This window comes from Portunus trituberculatus, chromosome 19, assembly GCF_017591435.1.
Source record: "Portunus trituberculatus isolate SZX2019 chromosome 19, ASM1759143v1, whole genome shotgun sequence".
Taxonomy (NCBI): Eukaryota; Metazoa; Arthropoda; class Malacostraca; order Decapoda; family Portunidae; genus Portunus; species Portunus trituberculatus.
In genome coordinates, this window is record NC_059273.1 from 2,572,501 (window position 1) to 2,595,000 (window position 22,500).

The 22,500-nt window shown below is 39.4% G+C and overlaps 1 protein-coding gene across 6 annotated transcripts in view; it reads right to left on the reverse strand.

Annotated features, from left to right (window-relative positions):
* The window catches only part of LOC123506041 (beta-arrestin-1-like), a 94,384-nt gene that overhangs the window by 14,318 nt on the left and 57,566 nt on the right, over positions 1-22,500 (reverse strand). For 4 of the 6 annotated variants that reach the window (XM_045257879.1, XM_045257880.1, XM_045257878.1 and 1 more), the window contains 8 exons: positions 10,783-10,849; positions 8,754-8,845; positions 7,523-7,713; positions 5,884-6,062; positions 5,397-5,532; positions 4,631-4,715; positions 3,995-4,067; positions 371-514 (listed from right to left, as the gene is read on the reverse strand). In XM_045257879.1, coding sequence (XP_045113814.1) covers positions 371-514; positions 3,995-4,067; positions 4,631-4,715; positions 5,397-5,532; positions 5,884-6,062; positions 7,523-7,713; positions 8,754-8,845; positions 10,783-10,814 — 932 coding nt within the window. In that variant the 5' untranslated portion in view covers positions 10,815-10,849. Of the gene's footprint in view, positions 1-370; positions 515-762; positions 907-3,994; positions 4,068-4,630; positions 4,716-5,396; positions 5,533-5,883; positions 6,063-7,522; positions 7,714-8,753; positions 8,846-10,782; positions 10,850-22,500 lie in introns of all 6 variants that reach the window. The other 2 variants (XM_045257881.1, XM_045257876.1) reach the window with 1 other exon arrangement.

Here is a 22,500-nt window from a genome sequence, read left to right on the forward strand (position 1 = left end):
GTATATATTATTGTTACCTATACCTCACTAGATCAAAAAAATATTCATATGATACAATATCATGGCTGCACCTACAATCTATTCCCTTAAAACAAACATTTACACAAACATAATCCTTGTTGAAAGCAAGGGGACGCACTGGGCTACAGCATCATTCCAATGTCAATCATGCGTGTTTGTGTTGGGGCATCAGTGGGCAGGCCACCTCCTGTATGCCATGTTTGTGAGTTGCACTATGCATGACACTGTCACAATGACACTCCACACAGACTACCCATGTCCACCCACTGCACCAAGGAGCCGTGAGGTCCTCCGGGGCACATCTGCACCACTGAGCTGCAGTGAGTGAGGCCATACACTTGGTACTCACACAGTGGAGGACGCAAGGTTGGTGTCCTCGTCCTTGAGCTTGCCATCAAGGGCCAGCCCCCACTTGTCCCGGTTGTTGGTGAGCAGGGGTGTCAGCGAGAAAACTTTACTGACGGAGAAGCCAGGCCCCACAGGGCACCCTTCCCTGGAACACAACCACGCCTCTGTCACCACCGCCACGACCCTCTACCACACCCACACAACCTGTGCCCCCTCACTGCAGCACTCCTTTTTTGTGGCTGCACACATGAGTTCTGTGTGCAGCCTGAAAGAGAGGTGCTGAGGGAACACATATACAGGAAGAATCTCCACCTGCTGCTGCTGCTGCTGCTGAAACGGCATACTGAGGTGCTGCCAGGGACGAGGGGTTAGTTTGGGTGCAGTGCTACTTACATGGAGGAGGACGCCAGGTTAGTGTCCTCATGCTTGAGTTGGCCATCAAGGGCCAGGCCGCGCTTGTCCTTGTTGTTAAGAAGCAGTGGCGTGAGGTGCAGCACTTTAGAGAGGGTAAAGCCCGGCCCTACAGGACACCCGTCCCTGCGAACGCACACCAGACACACGTCACCACAGCACCACCACATGGCTGCCAACTTTACCCTGCTGCCCACCACACACCACAAGGAGGGGGGAGCAGCAGGGCAACTCTTCATCATGCATGCTTGGAGCAATCAACACAGATAATCTCTATGATCATAAATTTTGAAAGCAATCTTAAAACCATTATCTGTTTCTTTTTTTTTTTTTTTTATGTTGCTTTGGAATATTTCAGCCAATGGTAATTTGGCTTTGAGTGTAAAGGTGGCAGCCAGCAAACACTGCTACTGATTAACAGGACATTCTTCATGGCCCAAGACTGTGGCCTGAAGAAACTATACAAATATACAAAAATTAGGGTAAGGGTTAGTTAACACAGAAGCTGAGCAACAATCATGGAGGTATTAGAGGACAGGGAGTAATGCTGAACGACTAACCATTGAGCAAAGTGTTCTGGGTCACACTCCCCTACAAGGTTTTACTCTCATGTGAGAAACAATATTCTTCTAATGCTTCTCAACCTATACACTGATTTTCAAAAATTTTCATGCAGCTGTTATGCAGATATTTCTAAATCAAAACATCTGTAATTTTAAGATTTAAACTTTAAAAATATTAGTGTAATGATATGATAAAAATTTGTTAGAATGTTTTCTATACAAAGGTGAGAGGATAACTTATTTTCAAAGACTAAAATGCAATACACAGAGCAATACTCAGGCCCAACACACAAAGATGTTATACATGCAACACAAATCATGTTATTAGCAGCAACCAATCAAATCAAGATGCAAAACACACACACACATACAAACAGACATATAGTACTGGAGAGAGAGAGAGAGAGAGAGAGAGAGAGAGAGAGAGAGAGAGAGAGAGAGAGAGAGAGAGAGAGAGAGAGAGAGAGAGAGAGAGAGAGAGAGAGAGAGAGAGAGAGAGAGAGAGAGAGAGAGAGAGAGAGAGAATCAAAGAGTGAGGCAGTTTTCAGCCAGACACACACAAATATACAGAAAATTAAAGAAAGGGAGAGAAACAAAATCAAAACACCACAGCAGGGTTTGTACCCACAGTGTTATTATGGCACAGGCAAGGAAAGGATGGAGATTTATCCTGGAAAGACTGTAAGAATAATGAGAATAAAAGTAAACTTTTATGAGATGAAGAATTAACATCAGAAATGTAGAACCTTGGAAAAAATAAATAAATAAAAAAAAAGATAAATAAAAACAAGGGAGAAAATCATTCAAAATCACTGTGGGCAATGCTGTCAAAAAAAACTCAACATCAGCATAAAGGTAAATTAAAATGAGACAGATAAATAAATATAAATGGATCTGAAAAAAGTTCTGCATTGATGTCAACAGACACACTAGATACAGACACCCTGTGTACACCATATTCAACGCAGTACTACCAAAGGCTTATACACACTGCCAGGTTACCGTGCTCAGGGAGAGCATGTGCATCACTTGTGTACCATACATTAAGAAAACTATTATATGAACAAAATAAATTTCACTACATTATTTGTGAATGCATACAGTCTGATAACTGATAATAATTCATCTTAGACAATTTTCTGCAAAATGCACACATAAATAAATTCAAGTTTATAGATGTATCATTTTATAAAATACTAGAGATGAGACCTTTAGTGCCACACAGAGTGATTGCACTAAAGATATCTAAGTCACTCATACTCTTCACAGAGGAAACGTGTAGCCATAACAGCATCATAAATGACACTGGACTACAACATGGGTTCCAATTATTGGCATCAAATCACTTCACACAAATGTAGCAACCCAATGATGATACAATCTCACAGCATGGTGAATGATTATTGCCCTACGGAACTGTCAGCCATGGGGGCAAAGATGAGAGCCGCTGCTGCTCACCAGAATAGTAGGTACCATATAGTGTGTTTCCGGTACCATCAAACATCTAAAGATAAAAATACATATACTTCAATTATTTTTCTTTAATTTCTTTTGTGACTAATGGCTGTCTTCTAGAATGGTCTGGTTGGGGCAGTTAATAGAGAGATTGTCTGTTACTTGCAATGACACACCACTCCCTGAATATAATCTAATAAACAAGTTTTGGATAGCAAGCAGTCAGCAATGAATATTGATTTCTAAATCAAAGTGGGTACACAATATTCAAAGCTCCCTTAAAACATGATTACTGTTTAAAGCAAAGTTAGGCAGTACTTTGAAGAATATGGTGCAAGAATGTTTGTGCGATGAATATATTCATTGGAAGTGTGGAAGAGAATCATTCAATATTGAGTTTCACTTCATACAAAGGTATTCACTTCTTGCAAGATTCAATCATATATATATTTTTTTTCAGTAATATTACTACAAATAGAGAATCAAACATTTGATATGGTTATGAAATTTTGACGAAGACAAATATATATGGTCTTTCAAAATTATTTCATTATACTGTAAGTGAATACCCCTAATTGTATAACTTAAGTATATGCATAATATATTACATACCAACAATAAGTAATAGGTATTACATGTATTGTGTGGATTGTGGCAGTGAGAAAACAAAGGTTGAAGCAGATCTCCTTATTCCTCTAATGTGTTGATGAGAGTCTTCCTGAAGGAGGCTTTGTCAAGATGTTAGAGAACAAAAGATCTGCTTTACACTGCAGTTTCTCACCATCAAAATCCACACATATGTCTTACCAATATTACATGTGGTATCTTAATAAGACTTTTACACATTAGAAAATATATAAAACACACAGGATGTAAAGGTAAAAGATATAATACATGGGTAACAATTATTGATAAGAAACATGGAGATGGTCAAATAGACACTGATGGTATCAAATAACATACTTGCTGTTTCTTTAATGTACTCTATGTAACTTTGCAAATAACACTTTTTATCATTCCTACCTCAAAATTGAGAAAATAAAATATAGCCAATAAATCTATAATCACTGGCTGTTCATGTGTCTAAGTTTACAAACCAACTGCAACACATTACAGATGACCTATCTTAATGGCATAAATACAGCAGTAATAGTATAAAACTGTCATACGAAAAAGAAAGGGAAGAATGGACTCACTCGCTCTCCACCTCAGCCACGGTGCACTTGTACTGGGCTGTCGAGAAGAGGCAGATGTCTGCGAACTGCCGGACTGTAGGGAAGGGAGAAGGAAGCTAAATGTTAGAGTACTGCTACTCTTCCACTCATGACAGTGTTAGAGGTTTCACATTTACATTCTTGTCTTGATCTTTGCTTCTGCTGTGATGGGCTGCTGTCATTATATCATTTACATTTACATCATAATTTTTATTTCACAATTTGTGAGTTTTGAGTAAAACATTCTTGAAATGATGAGCAATATCTCACATCATGTAAAAGGGATTCCTAAATGTTTTCTCTCACAGTAGTTGATTGTATTGAAAATTTTATAAGACTTGAAGGAAATATTTCTTTTACATTATAAGATTAACAATTTCTATCTTAACAGTATAAATTTCTGTGAAAAAATTTAATAATTTTGTATTACAGGTAATTGCTGAGAGATAATCCACATGATCTTAAAATAAACAGTTTTAATATGGAATTACATATAGTTATTTTAGTAATACAGAAATTAGCTTCATTCTTTATAAAGAAAGTGAAACCTAAATAAAAAGCAAACACTGAATAAAACACATCAGCACTTGATGGCAAAACTTGCAGTGATACACTTACTTGACACTTTTATTTTCTTAACACTTTTATTGGAGTTGTTCTGTATGTGGACGTTGACGGCGACAGTCTCTCCGTGGTAGTAAAGCTGCAATCACATAGGAGGTAAGAGTGAGTATACCAATAATACATTTGTGAAGATGAGCTCAATACTACTCAAATAACTGTTTCTACAAGGAGACACTATACTATATTGGAGAAATCTACAAGTTCAACAATAGTAATTCCTATCTATGGTCTGTTTATTATTAAGTGGCCACTGAGTCTTGGTCTGAGGAAGTGAACAATTGAGTTACTGTTCAAAATAGTAAATTGTAGCTTATTGATAATATAATAAATTTTATGTGAATAATATATATTTTCTGTTGATCAACAAAATTATCACAAGGACAGACTACTGTTTTCCTCAAGATATGACAACATGCATTCTGGTGCCAGACTAAGACCAAGTGGCCAGTTTAGAATAGACAGACTATAATTACTAAGTCAGTAAACCGAGATAATATACTTGTTATACACTTATATTCAATGTGGTGATGATGATGACTGTGCCTACCAAAGGTACCACCAGTGATTGCAGGCATTAAGTGTTGGTAATAGTCTCAATTTAGTGCTTTAAACATTTATCTTATTACCTTATTAAAAGAAATAATGTGTTGCTACCTAAAATAACAAATAAGGAATGAAAAATAAATTCTTTTAAATATTAATGAAAAACCACTAAATCAGCATCACTGCTCATCACTGAAAGCAAGTGTAGGTGCATCACCTCTTTGTCTAAGGAGGCCTCAAGATGCAGCTTGTTGGGGGACATCATGAACTCCTTGCTGACTTCCACGCTAGGCTGGTCTCCTTGCTTCATGGGGGCGTACATCACTTTTCTGATGGCTAGTCGCACTGAATTCCTGCAGCACCAAGGAAATTTATGTTGACATAATTCTGGATGCGAGTGAGTAACTAAATTGGAGGCATATATATATATATATATATATATATATATATATATATATATATATATATATATATATATATATATATATATATATATATATATATATCTCAGTACAGGAAATCAATACACTTGGAATATGACATCAGCTGTTAATGAACTCATATTCTAAATAAAGGATGAGTTCTTTCAGGTAAACTGCAGTACCTATTACTAGCTGACTCAGGAAGAGACATGAATCAAATGTAACAAGGAGCATTTGGCAACAATACATCTGCTAAAAGTTAGAGAATGTGAGAATGCACACCGTTTGTGAGGCTTGTCCTCCACATTGTCTCCAACATAAGCCTTGAGCTCGTAGTCCACCCCACATGGCTTGCCCATGTCCCCGGGGGCTGGCTGCAGTGTGACAGATGCTGGGCAGTGTGGTGGTAGCTCAAAGAAGAATGGGAAGGCATTGGGTCCTAGCTTTTTGATAAGCCGCTCCTGGAAAGAGAAAAAAAAGACTCTAAAAAGTGTTGTTCATGAAATTTTGAATGTTATAGAAATATGAAGTGAAAATGTTTAATTTGAATCACATCAAAGAAAGGTAATATCAAAAAAAGAAGGAAATATAATTAAATTTAAGTTCTTTTCATGTACTCATAATGAAAAAGGAGGGTGGAATGCATGTTTACTGTTACCACATTAAATATAGAAAAAAAGACAACTGAAAGCTTACAGGGCAAAAACAACATTCCTTTCTACTCTAAGGTGTGAGTTGAGTGTGGGAGCTTGTTTACTCCCTTCATTGTGGCTGTGAGTGGCAAAATGTGCAGTGATATGATTTGATCCCTGGAGGTTGATGGGGAGGCAGCGGAGGAGTGACAATTGGTGCGAGTAGAGTTAAATTGAGAGCAAATCCAATTATGGAGGTTGGGGGGAGTCACTCAGGGATGGCTGAGTGACAGGATAGGCATGTGTGTGTGTGTGTGTGTGTGTGTGTGTGTGTGTGTGTGTGTGTGTGTGTGTGTGTGTGTGTGTGTGTGTGTGTGTGTGTGTGTGTGTGTGTGTGTGTGTGTGTGTGTGTGTGTGTATTTACCTAGTTGTAGTTTTACAGGGCCTGGGCTTTATGCTCGTGTGGCCCCATCTCCATATTTACACTTATCCAATCTTACTTTAAAAGTATGCACACTCGTTGCAGACACTACTTATTAATTCAAACTGTTCCACGTCTCAATACATCTTTGTGGGAAACTATATCTTTTATTATCTCTCAGACATCTTCCTTTTCTCAACTTTTTACTATGTGATCTTGTGCTTCGACTGTCATATTCTTCTCTCAGGATCAGTTTCTCATTATCCACTAGGTCAATTCCATTGATCAATTTATAAACTTGTATCAGATCTCCTCTCTCCCTTCTTTGTTCCAGGGTTGGTAGATCCATAGCCTTTAAATGGAGGTGCAGGTGATATCACTTAAATACTTAATATCCACATATGAATCTACAACACAAAAAAATATATGGAAAGAAAACTAAGCACATATGGAAAAACAGATGCAAAAACTGAACCAAGACACACACACACACACACACACCGCGTAGTGTAGTGGTTAGCACGCTCAACTCACAATCGAGAGGGCCAGGATCGAGTCCCGGAGGCAGCGAGGCAAATGGGCAAGCCTCTTAATGTGTGGCCCCTGTTCACCTAGCAGTAAATAGGTAGGGAATGTAACTCGAGGGGTTGTGGCCTCGCTTTCCTGGTGTGTGGAGTGTGTTGTGGTCTCAGTCCTACCCGAAGATTGGTCTATGAGCTCTGAGCCCGCTCCGTAATGGGGAAGACTGGCTGGGTGACCAGCAGACGACCAAGGTGAATTACACACACACACACACACACACACACACACACACACACACACACACACACACACAAACTACACATAACCAGGCACTGCAAATATTCACCTGTAACCTTGTGAGTGCCCGCTTGTTGGCAGTGTCCAGAGGGTAAATCTGTTCAGAGGCCAGGTATAGGTCTTTCCGGAAGGTGAGGCCCAGCACGTCCAGGTCCTCCCTGCCATATCTGAAGGCAGCAAGCACATGGCCGAACACTTTGCGGTCCTTGAGGTACTCTGGATCAATCAGGACAACGCCATCTGTGTGAGAGGAAAGTAATGCATAAATGAATTTGTTATTTTCTATCTATTCATCTATTTTAATTTTATTGTGTGTAGCAGTAGTAGTCGAGTTGTTGTTGTTGTAGTAGTAGTAGTAAAAGTAGTAGCAGTAGTCGCAGTAGTCGCAGTAGTAGCAGTAGTAGTAGCAGTAGCAGTAGTATAGATATACCTAATTATTGTTGGTAATAGTAATAATAGTAGTAATATAAACAGCATAAGTCCTATGTTAAACTTTCTTTAGTCAATCCAGCAAAAAAAAATGAAGATTTGTAAAAAAAAAATAAATAAATAAATAAAAATGAATAAAAATCAACAGATAAATAAATAAATAAATAAAACATTGAACTAAATGCTTGACCAGTTAATGATATGATGCAATGAAGGAAAGGTACAACTCAATACAAATATATTCCATAAAAAAAAACTCCTTCCTAATCCTTTAACCCCTTCAGTACCAAGACGTGTTTTCATATTCATTCTGTGTACATTTGGTGATTTTATACAGCTTCAGATACTTATGTGGGGATTAAAACAATGAAGACTCCGGCCATTAATCTTCAGACTTCCAAAGACTCTTCCTAATGTAAATAATATCGTCCAGTCATACCCAAAAACGCATGGTTAAAAATATGTCCCAGCACTGAAGGGGTTAACACAAATGAACATGAATAATAATAAAAAAAATAATAACATACACATACACACAAAAACAATACAAAAAAAAATAAATAAATAAAATATGACAAAGAATAAGTAACTAATATTAACCATCTTAATATACACAAAAATCTCTCTTACAGGACCATTACTCTACAAAAACCTCACAAAAGACAAGGAAAATCAGTACAAAACACACACACACACACACACACACACACACACAAGTAGATGAATAGAATAAATCAATATCTTCACAAGTAGGCTGAGGAAGGAGCACTGCCGAGCCTACAGCGATATTTAGGCCTACTGAGAGAGAGAGAGAGAGAGAGAGAGAGAGAGAGAGAGAGAGAGAGACTTACCTATGGGATCAACGTGCGTGATGTGGTCAACAAAATCTCTCTTGCCCAGATAAACTGTGATTTTGCCATTTGGGGAACTCTTCTTGAACACTCTGTCAGGGAAACCAAGGGAGAGATACGTCAATAAATCACACACACACACACACACACACACACACACTGCAGGTCCAGCTGGAGTAGGAATGAAAACGGAAATATATATATATATATATATATATATATATAGAGAGAGAGAGAGAGAGAGAGAGAGAGTAAATAGTATAACAATGGGAAGAATGACAGGTAAAGTCTGGCAAAGTAATTTATAAACAGACATTGTTAAGCTTTTACACACACACACACACACACACACACACACACATTGAGGGAGAAAACAAATATTTGTAATTACAGAAAGAAAATAGGAATGAATAAATGAACGAAAATAAATGAATAAATAAATGAAGGAAGGAAGGAGAGAAGAATATATATATATATATATATATATATATATATATATATATATATATATATATATATATATATATAGAGAGAGAGAGAGAGAGAGAGAGAGAGAGAGAGAGAGAGAGAGAGAGACTGACGCCATGGAAGGCGAGGAAAAAAAAAAAAGAAGACGGAGACTTTAGCCAGAAGAGAGAAAGAATAAGGAAGGTAAATAAAGGCACAGAATGGGACTGAAAGAGAGAAAAAAAGAGGAAACACAAAAGGAAGAGGGAAAAAGAATGGGAGGAAAAGAGAAAAGCGAGGTATAAAGGAGGAACGATAGAAGGAGAGAATAAAGAAAGCAAGTTAAGAGAAAGTAAAGATGGAGGATAGGAAGAATAATGTGGGGAGCGTGAAGATGATAGGAAAAAGGCAAGGAAAAATAAAACGAAAAGATAGAAAAGGGAAAGAGAAAAAGAATAAAAAAAAAAATGAAAGAAATATATAGGAAAGAATAGAAGAAGAAATGTGGAGACAAATAATAATGAAGGAAAGAGAATATAAGAAGATAAATGCTACAAAAATTAAAAGAAACACAAGAAAAGAAAACAAAAACACTAATGAGAGAGAGAGAGAGAGAGAGAGAGAGAGAGAGAGAGAGAGAGAGAGAGAGAGAGAGAGAGAGAGAGAGAGACAATCACAAAAACGAATTAAGGAAGGAAATGAGAAGCGGAGAGAGATGAGGAGGAAGGAAAGAGAAAGATTACCAAATAAAGTGTCTGTGAATAAATGAATGAAGGAATAAAGGAGAAAAGAAGAGAGAGAGAGAGAGAGAGAGAGAGAGAGAGAGAGAGAGAGAGAGAGAGAGAGAGAGAGAGAGAGAGAGAGGATGAGTGGGAAGAGGAAGATTGGCAAATGAAGGACAAGAGAGAAAATTGAATACATGAATAAGTAACGGATGCAGGAACAAAATGGAAGGAGTGTGGGGAAAGATGAAAGAGAGAAAGAAAGGAAGAAAGAAAAAGAAAGAAAGAAAAAGAAAGAAGGAAGAAAGGAATGTAGTAAAGTAGGAAGGAAGGAAGAAGGATGGAAGAATAAAAGTAAGGAAAGAAGGAAGAAAGGAAGGAAGGAAGGAAGGAAGGAAGGAAGGTTTAGAAGATTAGGGAGAAATGAATGAATGAATGAATGAATGAATGAAGGAAGGAAAGGAAAGGAAAACAAAGAAACAAAGGAACGAAAGAAGGAAAGAGAAAGAAAGGAAGGCAGGAACGAACGAACGAAGATTGAGAAGAATGGAAAGGAAAGGGAAAAGAAGGAAGAAAGAAAGGAAGGAACGACGGAAGGAAAGAAGCGAGAAAAGAGGAAAGAGTAAATCAAAATAAAATAAAAGCAAAGATGGAAGGAAGAAAGGTGAGAAATATGGAAGAGAGAATTGAAGGAAGGAAAGATGAGTAGGATGGTTGGAAGGACAGAAAGAAAGGAAAATTACACTACTGCTGAATATATTGAAGGGAAACAAGTGAAGGTGATTGGAAGGACAGAATTACTAACTGACTGACTGAATGACGTAACGAAAGAAGGAGTGAAGGAGTGTAGGACGTCTCACCTGGTTCCTTGCCTCTTGCTGTTGTCGTCCATGGTGGCTAGGGCGTCGCATGAGTTGGTGGTGCGATCTGGTGGTGGAAAGAAACAGTAAGTCTCCCGCTCTTACACTCCATTGCCTTTATAATTATTCTCTACAGCTCCCTGAAATCTAACCTTTCCTAGCCTGACCTTGCATATAATTTAATCTCGTTTTTCATAATATCATTCTATATATCTAGGCATATTTACACCATCATTCCATCTACTTTCCTATCATGTCGCATTGAAATCTAACTTACCCTAACCTAATCTGACCTTGCACTTCTTTATCTATAATTATGTCTATTCATATATATTTATCATCCTTCGATCTGTTTTCTTACCAACCACAAGTCTCTACAACTTATTCAACCCAAACGTAACCTAACTTAACCCAGCCTATCCTAGTCTAACCCAACTCAAACTAGCCTAATCAAACCAAGGGTAAGAAAGGACAGTAGGATGGTTGGAAGGATTGAAAGAAGAAAGGTGAGAATGATGGAAGAGAGAATTGAAGGAAGGAAAGAGGTGTAGGATGGTTGGAAGGACAGAAAGAAAGGAAAATTACACTACGGCTGAATATATGGAAGGGAAGCAAGTGAGGGTGATTGGAAGGACGTAATTCAATCCAAGCCAGCCTAGCCTAACCCAATCCAAGCCAGTCTAGCCTAACCTAACTCAACCTAGTCTAACTTTACCTAACTTAACCTAGCCTGGCCTTGCATCTATCAAATTCAATCCTTTTCTTTTTTCCATTATTCTCTTTGATCATATTTATTTTACCCTTCTTTCCTCTCCTTTGTTATTACTTTTCATCAATCTAGTGTTTTATCTTTTACAATCTCTACGTTGCTGCTTGCTGTAGTCTATTTTCTCGTATGTTACCCGCTCCTTGCCTGCCGTGTCTTGCTTTCAAACCGTGTAATGTTAATATGAAAACTTATATCTGTAATAACAATAATGTATGATAGAACAAGATTAAACTAAGCTGCTTCTGAGGCGCTTTCATGATTCTCCTTCCCTTCCTCCTCCTCTTCTCGTCCTCCTTCTCTTCCTCCTCTTCTTGTCTTCCTTCTCCTCCTCCTCCTCTTCTCGTCTTCCTTCTCCTCCTCCTCCTCTTCATTCTCATTCTTATTCCTATCCTCTTCCTCCTCTTCCTCTCCATATTCATTCGCTTTCTCTCCTTTCTTCCCTTTTTCCTCCTCCTCTCCATTCTTATCTCCCTTCTCCTCTTCCTTCTCTCTCCTCCTCCTGCGCATAACTTTACCTAAGACCGTGTTTTTGTAAAATTTATTATTCTTGTCCCTTTTCCCTCATAATTCTCTCTCTCTCTCTCTCTCTCTCTCTCTCTCTCTCTCTCTCTCTCTCTCTCACTTAAGAAAATGCATCCATTCAACCTTCTCGCGCTACTGATCTTTAAATACTCGTAGAAAAATGGAAAAGAAAAAAAAAAAAAAAAAAAAAACGAGCTGAGAGTAAGGAAACAATAGGAGAAAACGAAATGGGGGGTAGAGTTTCAAGTTCAAAGAGGAAGAGAAACAAAACCGAACTGGGACTCCTGAAACCCGACCCGCTGCTTCTGAGAACTGCTTCGACCTTGGCGCTGCTCGACTTCGCTTCCCTTGTCTAGGTGCTTGAGTACAGAACGCGGGGTGGGGGAAGGTAATAGATGGAGGGGTAGATGGAGGGGTAGAAAGCCGGGGGAGGGGGTTGTAGAAGGGGGGAAAGACGTGTATGTAGAAGGAAGAGGAAGAGGAGGAGAAAGAGGAGGGGAAGACACTAAGTATATCATGTACTTGAGATTGTGTGAGTGAGAGAGGGTGAAGGAAGAGCAGGAAAATAAGCTACTGTGTTTGTTATGAGAGACAAGAGGTGCATCAGGAGGAGGAGGAGGAGGAGGAGGAGGAGGAGGAGGAGGCGCCTGACGCAACCAGGAAGACGGCTATAAGCATGTCCTACTTGCCCAGCCTCTCATCTCCGCCCTCACCTCTCCCTCTCCCTCCTCCCACCCCTCAACAAGCCATCCTTTACTCTCCTCCTCCTACTCCTCCTCCTCTTCCTTGTTCTCTACCTTCTCATCTTCCTATTCCTTCATTCAATCTCTGACACACATATAGGACACAAACTCCCCTTTCTTCTTCCTCCTCCCTCCTCCTCTACCTCTTCCTTCTTCCCTCCCTCCTCCTCCTCCTCCTCCTCAATTATCCTCCCTTCCCTAGAGAGTAGTAAAAATCCTCAAAAATGTCCTCCCCCAACGGAAAGAATTAGTCTCTCTCTCTCTCTCTCTCTCTCTCTCTCTCTCTCTCTCTCTCTCTCGTTGTTAAGTAAGCACAATTTGTTTTTCTAACCCCACCTGCTTCTGTGTGTGTGTGTGTGTGTGTGTGTGTGTGTGTGTGTGTGTGTGTGTGTGTGTGTGTGTGTGTGTGTGTGTGTGTGTGTGTGTCAGCTTAAAATGTTGAATAGTCTCTTTCTGTGTGTGTGTGTGTGTGTGTGTGTGTGTGTGTGTGTGTGTGTGTGTGTGTGTGTGTGTGTGTGTGTGTGTGTGTGTGGTCGTCAATCTCTCTAAAATGTTGAGTAATATATCTTATTTTTTCCTTTTTTCCCCTCAAATTTTGGACAGACTCCAAGTAATAAGTGAGAGGAGAACTGTGTGCCAGGAGGAGGAGGAGGAGGAGGAGGAGGAGAAGGAGAAAAGGAGAAGGAGGAGGAGGAAGAGGAGGAGAAGGAGGAGGAGAAGGAGAAGGAGAAAGAGGAGGAGTAGAAAAGGAAAAGGAGGAGGAAGGATATTTAAACTTCATTTTCCTCTCTCTCTCTCTCTCTCTCTCTCTCTCTCTCTCTCTCTCTCTACACATACAATGCTTGGACAAACATTCTTACTCCATAAAAATAAAATAGACTGACAGGCAACAAGAATCACTCTCTCTCTCTCTCTCTCTCTCTCTCTCTCTCTCTCTCTCTCTCTCTCTCTCTCCAGAAAATGGTCTAAAAATGTCAAAAACGGTAAGAGGAAGAATTTTACTTTTGTTGCAATTGTGAATGAGCAAATTTAAACTGAACATATATTTAAATGCAGAAGAAGAAGGAGAAGAAGAAGAAGAAGAAGAAGAAGAAGAAGAAGAAGAAGAAGAAGAAGAAGAAGAAGAAGAAGAAGAAGAAGAAGAGGAAGGGGAAGAAGAAGATAAAGAAGAAGAAGCTAGAAGTGGACGAGTAAGAAGATTAAGAAGTAGAGGATGATAGAAGAAAAGAAGAAGAAGAAGAAGAAGAAGAAGAAGAAGAAGATGGAGATGACGATGACGAGGATGATAGTAAAAGAACAAAACAAAAACCCCACAAAATGACAATAGACAATCATAAAGCCAATAAAACGTAATCCAAAGCTCACAGAAAAGAAAATAAGAAAAAAATGAAAAGCAAAACAAATAAAAAAAAAGAAAAAAGAAGAATAAAAAAACAGACATCCAATACGATAAACAATAAAACAGAAACAAACAAGACAAAACAAAATTTTCTATCAATATTCTCTCTCTCTCTCTCTCTCTCTCTCTCTCTCTCTTCCTCCCTTTATCATGTCTTTCTTAAGAGCAACGATAGATGGAGGAAGTGGAAACATGAAGATAAGAGAGAGAGAGAGAGAGAGAGAGAGAGAGAGAGAGAGAGAGAGAGAGAGAGAGAGAGAGAGAGAGAGAGAGAGAGAGAGAGAGAGAGAGAGAGAGAGAGACTAGGAAAAGATGAGCAAAGATGATAAAAATAGATGAGAGGAAATAGGGAGGGAGGGAAAGGAAAGGAAAGGAAAGGAAAGGAGAGAGAGAGAGAGAGAGAGAGAGAGAGAGAGAGAGAGAGAGAGAGAGAGAGAGAGAGAGAGAGAGAGAGAGAGAGAGGAAATCTGGCACAAGTCACACCTAATAGATTGCTCTGAGACATGGCCAGAAGGAATAGGAAGAGGAGAAGGGAGGAGGGAAAGGGAAGAGGAGGAGGAAAGAGGAGGAGGGAAGACAAAAAAGGAAGAAAGGGTACAAGAGAAGGAGAGACAGTAATAAAGGACGTGAAAAGGGGAAAAGCCTGATAAAGAAGAGAGAGGAGAGATTGAGAGGATAAGAAAGATTGGAAGAGAGAAAGGATGGCAAGGGAAAAGCTGGTTAGAGAGAGAGAGAGAGAGAGAGAGAGAGAGAGAGAGAGAGAGAGAGAGAGAGAGAGAGAGAGAGAGAGAGAGAGAGAGAGAGAGAGAGAGAGAGAGAGAGAGAGAGAGAGAGAGAGAGAATGCAAATGAGAACGAATAAAAAAAGAGGTGATGAAAGGTTATGAATGAAAAAAAGAAAAGAAAAGAAATAAGAAAAATGGAAGGAATGAAGACAGTAAAGAGATAAAGAGAGATAAAGAGAGATAAGAGAGAAAAGATAGGTTAAGGTGTTACAGAAAGTTAGTAAAGACGAGAGAGAGAGAGAGAGAGAGAGAGAGAGAGAGAGAGAGAGAGAGAGAGAGAGAGAGAGAGAGAGAGAGAGAGGAGAAAGGCAGGGAGGGAGTTTGAAGAGGAAGGATCGGATGTAGACAGGGAGGAAGAGAGGGAGGGAGGGAAGGAGGGAGAGATGGAGGGAAGGAGAGAACATCCGGGAGAGTGACCTCAAAGCAAAATAAAGAAAAAAAGAGAGAAAATAGAAACAAGAAATATGAAAAGGAAACAAAGAAAAGGCGATAAAAGATAGGAAGAGGAAATAAAAAAGGGAAGAAGTGAGAAAAATAAGGATGAACGGTTAACAAATAGTGTGTGTGTGTGTGTGTGTGTGTGTGTGTGTGTGTGTGTGTGTGTGTGTGTGTGTGTGTGTGTGTGTGTGTGTGTGACTTTTCAAATTCTACGGTGGTGAAAGTCGGGGTTTCACTAGCGTTACGTACACACACGCACACGCACACACACACACACACACACACACACACACACACAGATCCGCCTAGTGTGTACACGCATTAATTAATTGATGGATGGGAGGTCATCGGGATTTTAGCTACGTGCGAGTGCGTGTGCGCGCGTCTGCCTGTGCGAACACACACACACACACACACAGAGAGAGAGAGAGAGAGAGAGAGAGAGAGAGAGAGAGAGAGAGAGAGAGAGAGAGAGAGAGAGAGAGAGAGAGAGAGAGAGAGAGAGAGAGGCCCTGCAGCATATGACTGGGAAATCAAATCATGAAATCCACAAATTTTGGGAGTATTGCGCACGAATATTGCAGATATTACTGTCTGTCTGTCTGTGCGTCTATCAAGTGAAGCAAGTGGCTATCTGTCTATCTATTTTTCTATGTATCTATCTGCGTATCTATTCACCTTTTCAGTCCCTCTAGTTATTATATTTTCTTATGAACAGTTTTCTTGAATATGTATGCAACAATAGGTATCAATTTATATATATACTAATTACCTATCAGTATCAATTTATCAACCAATCTATCTATCAGTGGAACCATGCGTGCTTTGGGGTCCGCGGGGTCTCCAAGCGCACGGGTTCGAATCCTGTCCACGGTCCGAGTGTAGGTTTGGCTTTCTCACTCGGGGCAACGGTTTCCTAGCGGGTGGGCTTAGAGATAGAGGTACCCCAAAAAATGATCCCCTTTAGCCCATAAATTCCCGTGAAAATCCCACATGGTATAAATAAATAAAAAAAATCTATCTATCTATTTATCTACCAAACTAACATTTCCACTAATATAATCTGTACTCTCTCCTCTTCCTGTTCACTTATATGACCTCTTCCTCCCTCCTCGGTCTGCTCATCCATCTACGTACAACTCTTTTCTTATCTATTTCCTTTATACATTCATCAGCCCGCCCACCACATTACCTCCTAAAATTCCTTCACGTTCCTTGCCATTTTATACATTAAATATTGAAGAGACCAGACCGAAAGTTTGAGAAATTTCAGAAACACGAACCAGCTGTTGTAATTCCTGAGAGAGAGAGAGAGAGAGAGAGAGAGAGAGAGAGAGAGAGAGAGAGAGAGAGAGAGAGAGAGAGAGAGAGAGAGAGAGAGGATTGTCAGGAATTAATTTCTTAAACTTTGCAAACGCTCCGATACTCAGGAGGAGGAGGAGGAGGAGGAGGAGGAGGAGGAGGAGGAGGAGGAGGAGGAGGAGAAACAAAAGAGCTGCAAAAGCCAGAGATGCATTAGGAAGGAAGGAAGGAAGGAATGAAGGAAGGAGGGCAGGAAGGAAGGAAGGAAGGAAGGAAGGGAGAAAGGAAGCACGGAAAGGGAGAAAGTGAAGAGGAAGAAGTAGACAGAAAAGAAAATCAAAAGGAAGAGGAATGGGAACTCCAGAAAGACAAGGAGGAGGAGGAGGAGGAGGAGGAGGAGGAGGAGGAGGAGGAGGAGGAGGAGGAGGAGGAGGAGGAGGAGGAGGAAAATTAGAACAAAGAGAATGAAATTAGGAAGAAAGAGGACAGGGAACAAGAGAAGGAGATTGAAGAGGTAGAGGAGGAGAAAGAGGAGCAAGAAGAGAGGAAAAGAGACAAGCAAGCAAAGAAGCGCATTCAGAAAGAGGAAATGAGGAAATAGAATAAAAGACGCAATAAAAATTAAATTAAACTCGAATGCATGTAAAAAAAAAAAAATGAAATGAAAGGAGAGGGAGAGAATGATAAAAGAGAAAAATGAGTGAAATTAGCAAACTGGAGGAATGGAAAATAAAATGAAAGGAAGAAAGGAAGTTGAAAGAAGATACAATGAAAGGAAAGAAAATAAATAAAGAAGGATAAAAGAGAAATATGAGGATGAAACTGAAAAACGAATGGTGGGTAGGAAAAATATGAAATGAGAAAAAAAAAGTAGAAAAGGAAAAAACGTGTTCAGTTTCCAAACTCAAAGAAAAAAAAGTAAAAGGAAAGATAGAAAAGTAAGAAAAACAATAAGAAAATAATGAAAAAAAATACAATAAGAGAAATAAGAAATAAAGATAAGAAATTGATAAAGGAATTAAGGAAAAGAATACTGTTGTAAAAAGATAACATACAAGTGATAAGCTTAAATATACAACACACACACACACACACACACACACACACACACACACACACAGGAATAAAAAAATAATATAAACAAACGAAAAAATATATATAGCACAGAGCACACAATAATGACATAGAAGTCTTAATAAGAGAATAAGAAAAATGTAAGAATATATTTAGTAACAAAAATTAATATATGGAAGAGAAAAGAAATGTTTCTCTGTAAAAACGACTAGAGAGAGAGAGAGAGAGAGAGAGAGAGAGAGAGAGAGAGAGAGAGAGAGAGAGAGAGAGAGAGAGAGAGAGAAGAAAAAGCGCAGTATTGTTGAGTACAAAATCGATCGTTCAGCAATGTTTGGCTCCCACGCTCCGGTAACACAGGTGGCTTGGTATTAAAAGTGCCACCAGCTCGATAAGAGGACACTGGCCCCTATGGTACGCCGAACACTGCTACACTTGCTAAACCTTTCCTTATATACTGAGATACACATGTACGTATTCCCAGACACAATGACACGTATTCAGGAACACTTTGCTCCCTCACCACGACTGTTTCCAAAGCTCACGAAGATGATAACTCTGAAATTTTAAGAATACTTGTGTTTGTTCCTTCATTGGGATTATTTTCAAGCCACACAAGTGATCAGTGATTAGTCAGGTTCATTGTGTGTTTTCTATTTGTTGAAGTTGTAGGATTATTGTTAAATTACCAGCAGTCATGGAAATACCTTTGCAGCCTCCGACGACTTCCACTAGAGCCTGTTAACTGCCTCACTGCTACAGTCGTCTCTTTGCTAACACAGACTCAAATGGTTTACATGAACACGATATATATATATATATATATATATATATATATATATATATATATATATATATATATATATATATATATACCTTAAACTTTTAGTAAAAACTGCAACAAAGAATGAACATGTAAAATAATAGTAGGCTGGTCATTGGAATTGTTGAGCAGTGAAAAGGGTGCAATTAATTGAAGTAAAACGCCGAAACGTTTCAAAGTGCGTCGCCTGATCAAGTCGCGTCTCTCACATGCACTGCCAGTATTTGGCCAGCAATTACTGCACTACCTGCCGTGGCTATCTAGGAAGGCCGAACCGTGACGCGAATTGTTCCAGGGTTCCATGTCGCAGGGGATCGTTAGCAGCCACTTGCACATTCATCCCACACATTCCCACCACACACACACACACACACACACACACACACACACACACACACACACACACACACACACACACACACACACACACACCAGACTAACTAGCACACTCACTACACACCAGGGATGACGAAAGCACTAACCTAATATAACACATCAGGAGTATCTTGCGCACTCCTCTCTCACATCAGACTAACTTCCACACAGACACACTCACTGGGATTACTTTCCATGTAAATTCCTTTCAAGAAAATTGCGGCCACAAAGATTTCTCCCCGATAAGGGACTCTCCTAAGGTAATCTCACCCAACCTAAGCTGGTCTAATCTCACCTTTCTTAACCCATGTCTTATCTAACCTAAGCTATTTCAAAACCACCAAATCTATCGTAACTTAAACCAAGCTGACCTAATATATACTAACCTAACTTAATCCAAGCTGACGTAATCTATCCTAACATAACCTAATCCAGGCTGGCCTATCCTATCCTAACCCAACCTAACCCATTTTCACCTAATCAAACTCAACATGGCCAGTGCATTATCAAATTTTTTCATCTATATTCTCGTCTATCTATCTGGCTATATGTATTTTTCTGTTTAACTATATGCTAATTTATCCGTCAATCTATTTATTTATTTATCTATCTTCATATGCCCGTCTACTCATCAATCTATCTATCTATCTATTTCAATTTCTATTCACGATGTCCTTCAATCTTTTCCACTAATCTGACCTTTAACCTAACCTCTCCCTCCTCCTTCTTTTATTAATTCCTGCTGTACATAATTATGGTGCAAAATAAGGCAGGCTCTCCATCTATCTATATTAATTTCATTCGTACTGTCCTTCCATCTGTTTCCATTCATCTCACCTTTTCTTTGACCTCTTCGTCTAGTAAATGGTGTTGTATATAATTTCAATCTAAAATATTCGAGAGGTGAATGAAAATGTTGATATACCATTACGCTGAAGACTTCTCATGTTTTTTTTTTCTTCATGTATAATTGAAATGTATAATCATGTTGCTCTCTTGTATTTTAAATCTATACTGCTTCTTTTTCTTTATCTTTTCTTATAAGCCTCGTGTGAATCAATTTTTATACCATTATCTTACGTGCATTTATTTTCTATATCTAACTTCATTTATAGTTCTTGATCTTATAAGCAAATTTTCTTCTTCATTCTCCTTTACGCTAAGTCTATATTCCTTGTATCTTCAAGCCATGTTCCTTTTTCTTTTCTTATTTCAAGCTTTATATTATCTAAGCTTTCTCTCAATCTTATGAAGCAATTTTCTCATATAATAAGAGACCAACTTGAGTCTACTTACATATATCATTGCATTTCTTCACTGTCTGTTTGTTCGTGTGTGTATGTATCACTCTCGCTGCACGGCTATTCAAACATGTATCGCTCCGAACAAACATACACACGCACAAGTAAGTGAAACCTATCTATTTGCGCCCGTAGAGTTATCACAGAATTGTTTACACTACAGGATGTGCTGGACCTTTGTTACGAGAGAGAGAGAGAGAGAGAGAGAGAGAGAGAGAGAGAGAGAGAGAGAGAGAGAGAGAGAGAGAGAGAGAGAGAGAGAGAGAGAGAGAGAGAGAGAGAGAGAGAGAGAGAGAGAGAGCGCATTTATCCAGACAGGCAGAAATACAAACATCCACCCACATTCTTATACACACACACACACACACACACACACACACAGGAAGAGAAACAAAGATGGAGGAAAATAAATACAGAAATGAAGAAGAGAAAAGAATCCATCCATTCTTCTTAATGGGATCGTGACTTGACAGAGGAGGAGGAGGAGGAGGAGGAGGAGGAGGAGGAGGAGGAGGAGGAGGAGGAGGAGGAGGAGGAGGAGGAGGAGGAGGAGGAGGAGGAGGAGGAGGGCGAAAAAGACAGAGGAAGAAGATTGAAGGAGTAATGGAGAAAGACAAGGATGACAAAAATAAGACCAAGGAAAGAAAAGAGGAAGAAGGATGAAAGGAAGGAAAGAAGGAAGGAAAAGGGAAGAGAACATGAATAAGTGAGACGAATATACTCAGAGAAAAGGAAGGAAATAAAAAAAAAGAAAACATATAGAGGAGGAGGAGGAGGAGGAGGAGGAGGAGGAGGAGGAGGAGGAGGAGGAGGAGGAGGTGGTAAGATTAAGGAAAGGATTGAAAGACGGACCGTAAGGAAGATGATAGGATGGTGAGGGAGGGAGAGGAAATGAGGGAAAGGAGAGGTGAGAGTGACGTAGAGACGGAAGGAAAGGAGAGGGAAAAAAAGGAGTCACTCAGTATGGAGGAGGAGGAGGAGGAGGAGGAGGAGGAGGAGGAGCTGAGGAGGAGCTGAAAAGTGAGAGAAAGAATGAGGGACAGGGGCGTGAGAGGAAGAGGAGGGGAAGAGGTGAGGAAAGAGAAAAAGGGGAAGAGAGAGAAAGAGCAGGAAGAGAAGAAATGGTGGAAGAAGACCTGACAGAAAGGTATGGATGGGAAGGAAAAGATAGAAGAGTGAAGTGAAGGGAAGAAGAAGGAAAGAAAAAAAACGAAAGGGAAGAAGAAGGAAGGAAGAAAATAGAAGAGAAAGGAAAAGAAGGGAATATAATGTAGAGGAGAATGGAATGAGGAGAGGAGAGGAGAGGAGAGGAGAGGGAAGGGAAGGCATAGGAGAAAAGGGAAGGGGGGGGGGATGAGGAAGGAGGGAAGTGAAATGAAGTGAAGTGAAATAAAGTGAAGGGAAGGGAAAGTAGAGAGCAAGATAGAAATTAAAAGAAAAAAAAACAACAGAAAAAAAAGGAAAACGATGAAAAAAAAGAAAGACAAATTTAATGAAACAATAAAAAAATAAAAGGGAAAATAATAAAAAAAATAATGGTAACACACTAAATTAAACTAAACTTGAGAGATAAAAAAGATAAAATAATATAAGGCTCCTCCCCACCCACCCTCATTTTCTGAGGTAAACAACACAGGAGGAAGAAAGAAGATATATAATTATTAAGAGAAAAACAGAAAAAGAATGTAAAAAAGTGAAAAAAAACGAGAGAGAGAGAGAGAGAGAGAGAGAGAGAGAGAGAGAGAGAGAGAGAGAGAGAGAGAGAGAGAGAGCAAAGCTGAGTAGACATAATTTGATATAATTCATATTTTAGGAGGTGATTTTCGCTCCTATTTATAAGGTAGTAAAGGAGGGAAGAGAGAGAGAGAGAGAGAGAGAGAGAGAGAGAGAGAGAGAGAGAGAGAGGGAAAACCACAGCAAACTTATTTCCGAACGAGAGATTCCAATAACTCTCTCTCTCTCTCTCTCTCTCTCTCTCTCTCTCTCTCTCTCTCCGCTACGTCTTATTTGTCTGCCTTTCACTTTCTCCCTCACTTTCCGTCAATCTTTCTTATTGTCTGTCACTCTGTCTGTCGCGCGCACTCTCTCTCTCTCTCTCTCTCTCTCTCTTTCATTAAGAACGCCCACTGTGTGTGTGTGTGTGTGTGTGTGTGTGTGTGTGTGTGTGTGTGTGTGTTATAGATTGAGAGAA